Source organism: Alosa alosa, chromosome 23 (genome assembly GCF_017589495.1).
Source record: "Alosa alosa isolate M-15738 ecotype Scorff River chromosome 23, AALO_Geno_1.1, whole genome shotgun sequence".
In the NCBI taxonomy this organism is placed as follows: Eukaryota; Metazoa; Chordata; class Actinopteri; order Clupeiformes; family Clupeidae; genus Alosa; species Alosa alosa.
Genome location: NC_063211.1, coordinates 29,352,857 through 29,363,722, shown reverse-complemented (window position 1 = coordinate 29,363,722; position 10,866 = coordinate 29,352,857). Strand labels below are relative to the sequence as shown.

General features: G+C 37.4%; 1 protein-coding gene across 1 annotated transcript in view; it reads left to right on the top strand.

Annotated features, from left to right (window-relative positions):
* pspc1 (paraspeckle component 1) overlaps positions 1–10,866 on the top strand; it is a 38,636-nt gene that overhangs the window by 13,973 nt on the left and 13,797 nt on the right. Inside the window, 1 exon segment of the mRNA XM_048234705.1 lies at positions 2,733–2,838. Within this exon segment, the coding sequence (XP_048090662.1) occupies positions 2,733–2,838 (106 nt within the window).

Genomic DNA, 10,866 nt, shown 5'->3' with positions numbered 1-10,866 from the left:
CTGACTGTGTTATGCATTCACTGAACAAAGTTTATGGAAATTAAACACCACTTTTCCATCAGTAAGCTTGTTGTAAAAATTATAACTTGTTAGGATAACTTAGGACCTAGGTAGGCTATCCCCTACCGTTTCTCAAAATGGTCTGCCATGTTGGATAGCACGCATTTCCTGTTTTTAGGTTTGGGTTAAAAAAAAATGCCTCCATTCCACTAAAAACACCCGGGTGCAATTAATCACTCCGTTACTTTTACTTTTTGGTTATTATATAGTCTGCGATTCACTTTAATCATTTACAAAATTGCTATAATGCAATTTACCTTTGTTATCTACCAGTGATACATTTTGCCTCTTTTTTAAATGAATCACCAAGTTCAAGTTCCCCTTGGGGATCAATAAAGTATCTATCTATCTCTATCTATCTATCTATATCTATCTATCTATCTATCTATATATTGTCACATACTCATAAAAGGAATTATAAGTAATGAAATGATTTTGCTCGAGCCAGTTCAACTTTGAAGAATAATTTAAAAGTAGTAATTATTGTGTGTGTGTATGGGGGGTGTGAGAGGGGGATGATGAAATGGTGTGTGTGTGTAGAAGGGGTGTTGGTGTGTGTGTGTTTGGGGGTGGTAATGGGTAATATTTAATGTAACATGATTTCCAAGAGGCTTATACACTGGCTCATTTCTAACTTCACTAGACTATTAATGCATTTATTTATGTTGGAATGTGAAGAAATGAATGACCTCGGCAGTAGCCTACGCACAAATTCGTCTTTTACTAAAAGGACACTCGGAGAGACCTCTACTCCAAGTTTTTCTTTCGCTATAGTTGAGGAAAAAAATAGGCTAGGCTATATGGAAAATACTTTGAACTTCCCTTTGAGTTGGGTCTGCTCCACCTTTCAACCAAGTTTTGCGAAAATTGTACCCATGGTTTTTGCGATATTGTTGACAGACCTACCACAACGTAGCCATACAGTAGTACCATACAGTAGCCCATGGCACAGTAATGGGAAGCTCTTGAAAGCGCATGCCACTAACGTTCATAAAAACAATATATTTATGGAATGAAAATAGACAGATACCTCTGATTGTATTGGGAAAATGTAGTGGGGGGATAATGTATAGACCGGGCGCTCCATTATCCGCTTTTTGGGGACCCACTTTTTAAAAATGTGCCCTGAGTAATGAATCAAAATCTGTTGCCATTGACAGCGGTCATTATTTAGCTCAGTGTTTCCCAAATTTTTTTTTTTTTTCACTTCAGATCTAACATGCAACCACAAATATTATTTTAGGCCACAGGTTTCTATGCCCCCCCAAACATTCTACAGTGCCATATCTAGATACGTAATGGCGCCTACTACGTCTGGCCTATTACCACTACTATTACAGGGATTGGAGATGCACTGACTCCTCAGTTTCCCACAATTCTGCAATCTTAATTACACATGAAACAATGTTAAATATTTTCAAAGCTGTAAAATTCTCTCTCAGTTTTCTACAAACACACAACCTTTGAACACAGTTACTTGACAGTATCGACATAAGAGTGACATGACACACATGACACGGTCATGATACATTAACCCTATAACCTAATCTTAACCTTTAACCCTAATCCTATACCTAACCCTAACCCTATGATGCAAATTGAATAGCCATGTCCAGTATATCGATGTCTGCTTTAGTTGACAGCATGGTAACTAGATTTTAATCGGTCAAGTTGAAGAGCTGGTGTCCGTTAATGTTTGTGCAAAAAGGCTGATTCGTGTCCCTTGCATTTTGCTACTGCGAGGTCCCTCTGCGATGCGTTTGCTCCCCCAGTTTCAGAGCTATTCTAAATGCAAAATTGCACAGAGGGTTGTGATTTGTAGTTAACAAACTAGATCCTAATAGAATAGCTTTCCTGGCTAAATGCTTTAAGTTAGGCCTATTACACAACATAAATTGTGCTGGCGACCCAAATAAAATCTCCTGCAACCCAGTCTTTGGGAGCCAATGATTTAGAGGTCCTTAGATTAAAATAATGACCGGTAGAACTTTGGGAAATCCCATTCAAGTCAATGGAGCTTATTAATTTATTATGTAATTACAAACCAACATTCAATTTGGAAGTAGCTCTTCCAAACAACTCTGTTGTGTCCAATTCACCCCATTTGAAGTAGGCTATAAATAAGCTATCTGGATCTAACATGGAGCATTTAGGAAGTGAGAATGTTTAGATTAATGTAACCAAACACACAAGCAAAATGCTATTTAATGATTTAACAACAGTGTGTTTTATCAGTGTGCTGAGAGTATTTGCTGCATCTGTCATCAGATTTGAGTTCATCTAAGTAGCATAATTAGTGCTGAGCAAAGGGTGCATCTGTGCAAGTGAGGGAGGTAAAACACTGTCCTAACTTGCTACAAACAAATGCGGAATCCATGGCACAGTTTGCTTCCTTCTGAGACATCGAAATAAAAGCACCAACACAGAAACAACAGACAACACACAGGATGTGACAAATGGCCGCAATAGCAGACATGGCTTTGTTAACAAAAGTACAGCCCAGCTTGAATTGCAATAAGCACAGAGGGAGTGTGACTTCATTCTCTGCTCATCATGTCAGTACTCCACTATCTTTGCACAGGAAATGTTGATTTCTGCTATATTAATATTTAAAAAGATTGAATGTAGCCCATTTCAAGTATGTGTATTTGTGCGTGTGTTTGTGTAAACAGACATGAGGAGGAGAGACGCAGACGAGAGGAGGAGATGATGCGCCACCGTGACCAGGACGACATGCGACGACAGCCAGATGGTTTCAAGCCCAATTTCATGGACAACGTGAGTAATATCATTGCAAGCCCTTAGGCCTGCTCTCCTGGTTGGTTTGTCATCTCTTCAAAGAGCAAGCACCAGTAAATAGTTGTGAAACGGACTCTCGTATACTCTATATAGGCGGTTATAGATGGTGTTATCCTTTTTAAAAAATTGTAAAATTTTAGATGCATGTCTACAGGTGCAGACCTAGCAGACTTGAAAGCACTGCCTATGATGGCGATTGACGGTTGAGTTGCCTTGTGTTGCCTTTCACCTGGTGAACAAAAGTTTCACTACGCACACTGCAAAGACTACCCACCGTCAACTAAAATGTAGGCTACATTCTGCTGCTGGTGCGAGATACGGATATATCTGCGCAACGTAAACAAAGCATTGCTAGCTTACCATTTTCACGCTAGGCTACTCTCGTCCACCAAGACCGTGCATAACCAAATGTATGTTTGATAATAAGTGGCAAATTACACTGGTATTGTCAGTCCTGAGTCTTTTGAGATAAAAATATGTAACTACTCATTATATCCACTCATCTAGAGGCAAAACACTAATTACGAGGATTTTATCTCCTCACCTGGATATCTGATGATTACACTGTGCTTCTAAGCAACAAGTAGGCAAGCCAACTCTTTCCCGTTGGTTCTGGCGCTAATTCAACATGTTCAGTCCGATGCAAACAAGCTGATATGGTTGTTGCTGGTCCTGCATAAACCGCACCAATTGGAGCTACAGACGGTCATCCACTGTGTTATCAGGCGTCCTGATTCGCTGGAAGATCTGTCAATGCAAGGTCATAAGTCATAACACTTTTTCACTGTTACTTTTTCATTGCATCCATTGCTTTTCAGGCACTATGCCATATTTTGGTACTAAGAGTGTCTTGTTTCAGCCTGTACAAGTAACACATCATTTGATTTTGAATTTGAAAACTGGAAAGACCAGTTTTGTTTTCTACTTGTTCCACTAAATCTTAATCTGAGTGTTATAGCTTTGTCATTTGAGTCTGTAGTTTGATTTGCCTGTTACAATAAATATTTTTATGGGACATTGTTCCTATATTGCTATTTTTTGTAGCTGTAACTGCATAAAAGTTCAAATAAGGCCCCTCTCCTGCAACTGTGGCTTTTGCTCACAGCACCGAAAACTGGATGGAATGGTGAAGCTTCAGTTTAACTTGTCAACTTTTTGTTGTATTGCTATGTTGTTCGTTAGAAGTATGTGAATCTAACGAAATGGATCATCTTTGTTTACAACTTTGGCCTTATAGGTCTGCAGATAGTTAATAAACTAAGCATTGTGGCTTATTTATGGTGTCTTTGTTGGTGTAAGGTGGCATTTGAAGAATTTAAGTAATTTATTTTGACATCACATGAATATATACATATGGTGTTATTGAGGCTATGAAGTAATCAGAATATCACACATGCTTTTTTGTTCTGTGTGTCATAGCAACAGTTTGATATCAGTGAAACTACTTAGTATGCTCCCAAACAGACTGCAGGCTAATTAATAGCCCAGGAAACAAGTATTGCTCAACAAAATATGACATAAAAGTGACACAATTTCTGTCTGCCGGGGTGTCATGGAGCTATTTGTGTACATTAAAAAATGTAAGCGGCAAAGGCATTGTTGCATACTCTAGATATTTATTCAAAGTTGTACTTGAGTTTGAGTTCTATTGTGTGTTGCCGTGGTTATACTGTTTACTTTCATTTCACAAGTAACATTAAGTTGTTATCAGCTAGTTGACATTCTATTCGACAATTTTTCGCTGCCACTGGACAATAAAAGCCTACAGCTCCACAACATCTGTTAACAGCAGTTTGTTTTTGTTGAGCGACACTTGTCGTCTAGGCTAAATTGGGCTTACCAGTCACACATCAAGTGAACACTAAACCAGCTCAAATGGAGTAATTTCAGGGTTGTGGGGCTGCAACAATTATTTGTTTAATTGTCAGCCATTAATAGAAATATATATAAATTAATCACAAACTGTTTTCCGTTCCGATTCTAGCTTTTTAAACTTGAATATTGTCTTATTTAGTTATTCCTTTGTAAACTGAATATCTTTGATGTGTGGACAAAACAAGGCAACTCAGGCTTTTTTAGAAAAAACAACAAATCGATTCATTGAGAAAATAAACAGGGGCCGGTTACCCAAAACGTTCTTATCGCTAAGTAGTTCTTAACCCATTCCTTAACCTCTCTCTTAACGTTATGGCCCTATTCCCGACACGTTCGTACGCTAAGTATATCTTTTGTAAGTGACACGTTCGTAAGGTTGGTCTGGACCATTCGTAAGCGCTTTCTTAGCGTTGTTTGAGCTCAAGACGCTAGTCTCCGTCACTGTGCAGCAGTCTTTAGAAATCAGCGCAGTGCAGTACAAGTCAAACTATAGTACAGTATGTTGACAATGGCTCAACGATGATTTTATGTTATGGAGCTTTAAGACTAATAATAAAATATGTTCGCAATGGATACAGGCCTATTTATGAAGTTTACTTTATTTGGTATCAGAACTAATATGGAGGTAATTAGCCTAGGCTATTTCGTAATGTCATTAAAGTGTTCAAATTGGCAATCACTTTTGATAATTAAAAGCTAGCAAAGAATTTGCCTCTAAATGGCTAAGATCTTTAAATGGGTAAGTATGGTGGTGTCCAGTAAGCGACCAACTATGGCAGCGATCCAATGTGTCCATGTATTGAATCAAAGACGGTGCTGGCCGCGGAGCCGTTTAGTCCATGTCGCTCCATAGCTCGTTTTTGGGGAACACACTTAGGAACATAAACAACTTTGGTAAGATTTGATTCTTCTTAGCGTGCTAAGAGTGAGCGTTATCGGGGAACCGGCCCCAGATTAATTGACTCAGTCATTGAAAATGATGAAGTTGTATTATTATTATTATTATTATTATTATTATTATTATTAATTATTATTATAACAACAATAATGATAACAATATCATCATTATTATTTATTTTTGGTAGTTATATAGAAAATCATTTTATTGGTAAAAGACGATAGGGTGTGAAATTTTAGTTTTACGGATCTGCCAACCTGTATGCATTTTGTGTACACATTTACGCATCAAAGTTGCTGGTTAGTTAAAAAGTATGCAAAAACGAGCAGACATCCCATTTCTCTGGAAAGCTCCCTGAAGCCTGTGAATTATAATCTCCCTCAAATAAATTTCAAGAGAAGGTAGTGAAAGTGGAGGTATATTATTTCTGTATAACAGAACATTGCTATGTATAATAGGCCGCTGACAATGACAACATGTTTTGGGCTTCTAATTTCATATCACTCCGCAAGTATGATCATGATTTTTACAGAAATACCCAACAGCGCTATCGAGCTAGCTGGATGCTGCCTTCTCCGTGCAGACAGAACAGCTGTTGACACAACTGCGATTTGACACAATGATCATGTTGAAAGGAAACTATGAAAATGTGGCTGTTCTAAGCAAAATTCTTGAGAATCTAATATCTGAGAGTACCTGATAGCTTCACAGCAACAGCACACTACACGGCACCCAGGCTACAGGTAATAGATAGATAGATAGATAGATAGATAGATACTTTATTGATCCCCAAGTGGAAATTCAAGGTGATTGTCTTTACATAGATTTGGGAGATATGAGGTCACACCAAACTGACATTAAAATTAAAATGACGAGCCAAAATGGCTAGTGTCGGAAGTTTTACAACCCTGTCCGTCAAAATGAGAGGACAATGGAAAAAGTCTAACGCAACCTCTGGGTTGGCTAATCAAAAATGTAGCATAGTCCTATCTTGAATGTTTGGCTTTGTTTCTTTTTTTTTAGGCTCGAGGTGGTACTCAAAAACTTTCTTCAAGGTTGGCAGGTCTGGTTTTAGACTATACTGTGTATATTAAATGTGTCCACACATCAGAGAGGCTTATGTGTTAGAAGATTCAATATGATGATGCCACTGTTGTATTCATTTTAGGGATGCTCTAATCGATCGGCCGCTAATCATTATTGGCCGATATTTACTCAAAATAGTTTGATGTTGCGATCATCATTTCCGTGAAGTGCACGGAGTTAGTGTTTGATATAAGACAATACTATTCTAGTTAAAATTTGCGCACTCCGCCAGTAACACACACTACACATAGGGTGCTACACGAAACTAAATAGCTGTAGTGAACAAAGAAAAAAGTAGCCTCCCATTATACTCCTATACTCCCGTTTACTTCAAAGGTATAACGCTACTGATGACTTTGATTCATGCTGGTTTACACCGAATAGCCTACAAGATAAAGTAGAAAACTTACTGCTGATGTTCACACATTTTATTTGCCTGTTCTTCACATCAAGTAGGCTGCATCTTAATAACAACACTGTAAGTATCTTATAGCCTCAAACAGGTCCTAAAACTGTTACACCGTTACATAGCAATGAACTTTCTTCACTGAATGAGCATTTGGCAGACTCAAAAAAAAAAAATAGCATGTTTCAAATGAAAAGCCCCTCACTCCTTACTACTATACATAAAGGCATACGGTCTCTTCAGTCATGAACTAAGGAAACACATTTCAGGCCTACATTTATCAAGAATATGATTTATAGACAGATAAATTGAATTAATTAAATAACCTGTTATGGGGTAATTTACAATAAATATCCTTGATTAGGCTATGCTGAGTTTTCGAAGGGAAATGTGCTGTTTGTTTTAGTATTAGTAAAATTAGATATCACCATTTGGATTTGCAACAGATGGATTCAAATAAATTACATTTTGCAGGACATGTGATCTACAGGATAAATGCAAATATGATAATGCATGATATTATTAAAACAATATATAGAAAAATAAAACAGACCGAAAATAAAGTAGGCACTAATCTTTAAATTTTGTTTCCTGTAAATGCTGTCAGTCATTCTTAATCTTTGCAACTGTTGCATTGGCATGATTAACTGTTGGCTTTAAAAGTAAAAAAAAGTTAGTGTAGAGCCCTGCACTTTCTTATAATGCCCATCCTATGATCGGTGAGCGGTATTGACAGATGCTGATTTCAGTGATTGGTAATCTGTGATCGGACCCATAAACCCTGATCGGAGCATCCCTAATTCATTTGCCTAATGTTAATTTTTATTTTGTGTCTACATTAAGTCTGTTAAGCACACTATTTTTGTGAACCATATGGTTGCCTGTGTTGGCATTTCCATGATCACATGAGTAGGATTTTGTGGATGCAGAGTTGATGTAGAATGACTGAAGATGAGTTTGTTGGAGATCAGTGATGGGGTAAATTTTATCCTCTCATTGTCGTCTTCAGTATACTGGTGTTAAGATTGTGAAATGTCCTCCTAATATTGAAAGTGTGCCTGTTTGGTGTGTGTATATGTGTACAGAGTGTTTGTATGTCTATTGCTGGCATATCTTCTTTTCCTCAGGATTTTAATGGAAACATCTTATAACCTGCCCAAATTATGTAGCCGTTGGCTAATTAAGTGAACCATAGAAGAAAAAATTCTTCTTTCAACCGGAATTGAAAGCAGTGCCTATACCTTATTGTAAAGTGCCCTTGGGTACCTTGAAAGGCGCTTTTCTAAATTAAATGTATTTTTTTATTATTATTATTATACCAGAACAATTTGATGGTAGTCAATTTACTTGCATGAATGTTACTACAGGAAATTGGACTTAACAAGACAAGTCAACAAGTCAACTCAACAAGTAGTCACACATGTGACCATATGACATATTTGGTCACAGTTTGGAACCCTGATTAATAAAAAAACTACAGTACTAGCCTGATTGTCATGAAACTTGATGGAAAGGTGCATCATGGGCCAAGGAAGAACCTACTACATTTTGGGGTGGCTCCTCAAATAGCTTCACTTTTGTTAATATTATGAGCTACAGTATAACCAAATTTTTCTGCCCTGATAGTAATTTTGTGACACATTCCTCTTTGAATAAACACAGGATAGGGGCCTTTTCACGCTGAGCCTCACGTTGTGATAACGTTTGCACACTGACTCTAAAACTTTTGCCCATCAAAAATGTTTGATTTTCTGCTTTTGTTTTGCATCAGAAACCTCATTCATGCGTTAGTCAATGAGGTTTCCTACTGCAGCATTTTGAAAGTTGACTCATACAAAATGATAGATGTAAAAGTCTTTGCGGAGAAAAATCCATCTTGATCACTAGACTTTGCCGAAGTCAGTACAAACTTTGAATTTAAACGGTTTCTTTAATGAGTAAAGGATCCTGTTCATGTTGCACAGAACTTTTAATGACATTTTGAGTTGGTTAGGAGGCAAAAAGACACGTTTAGATGATGCCCCCAGACCTACATTGTAGCTCACTGGGAGCACTGGCCATTAGCTGCAGCTACTCCAGTTCGGTAGCACCGCTTGTGGTCCGGGTTTTTTCTAACAAAAGTATTCGGCGATGTCTAGCAATCAAGATCCATGTTAAAATCGGCCGGATTTCTCCTTTAAGTGCTGAGCCCTGATCAATATTAACGTATAGTTGTAGTATTTCTTTCCTGTTAAATATGATGCATTTCTGTCTCACACACTCACGCGCGCAATCGCTCACTCACACAGACACAAGACAGAGACGGACCATCTATAAAGGCTGTTTTTATATGTGAACCAAGTAATCAAATCGCAGTGTTTTTTTCCAGCATATCTGCTTTGCATCTATCTTAGCTGAAATATAAATCTGGAGATGCACATTTGATAACCTGTGATGGCTATGACAATAGTGTGCATGTATTTGCTATAAATATCCTAATCAAAATGCATCAGAGGTCATCTGCATCTTTCATTAAAGGTTCATTAAGAAGTTTGTAATGTGGTAGACTATGTAGAGTGTCAGACAATTGGATAAAAAAACATACTCATTTTTTGCCTTAAGGCCAGACACTACTGCCTTAAGGCCAGACACTACTGGTGAATAGGTTTTAAAAAGCAGATATCACTATGAAACTTCCCCAGTTGATTACTTAAATTAATATGAGAAAAAAATGTATTACAAGTTTTCTGTAATTTAATGTTTACATATGCAAATTAGGCATTATGTAATTAAATATGCGCTAATTTGCATACATTTTAAAACACAAAAACTGAGCATTGGATACAGCCAGGTTCAAAATTATGTTTTCATTGTGTTCAGATATTAGATGGGGGGAAAATTACAGCGGGATTTATGGATATCTACTTTTGTTATCCTGTAAATCAGAATATGCTGTCAATAGCCTTAAAAAATCGTTAAAAAATCGTAAATGTTTTTAGGCATAAAATGTCATGTAAGTCAGGCTAGGAATAATATATCAACAAACCCATCTGTAAAAATCTTCTAAATATAGTTAGGCATACGTTTGGTGTATGTAAGCGCTTCTGAGTGGAAATTTCGTGTTCAGAGTGGGAGAGGAAACTTATTTTGAGAAAACAGCCTTGAAAGACAGCCAATGAGATTCCTTTCTCAGCCTAGACTCACCTTTGAACTTTCACGATTGGTTGCTGATATAAAGGAAGTGCGGATATATGGATCACATAGTGGGATACAGGAAAAACAGAGCTTTCCAACAGTACTACACATTAAATGTTTTGGGTCGCAGGAGTGCATGCAAGGTTAGAATGCTAACTTTTGCTGAATTTAGGAGAAATATACAGGCGTGAGTAGACACAATATAATGAAATAAACAGCTAACTGTGTAAATCGGACTTTTTTGTTGAGTAGTGTGATAGAATACATGCTAAGGTAACAAACTAGCTCAAAATCTCAAAAATGACCAGTGCATGAAAAAACTATGTTTTCACCTGCCATGTCTCGCCTTAAATGTGTTAATAGGTTTTTTTAAAAATACTGTCATTTTTTGCATGCAGTAATGTGTTTCTGATATTGATGTATAATTCTATGATTACCTCTTTTCTCCTGCTGTTACCGCGTGGAGAGACCTGCAACCTGCGGGGAAAGTGATTAAGATGTCACCTAAAGCAACTCTTAGCCGTTAGCTGACTGGTTTATGGAATCTTTGTTTGGCCTCCCAAACAGT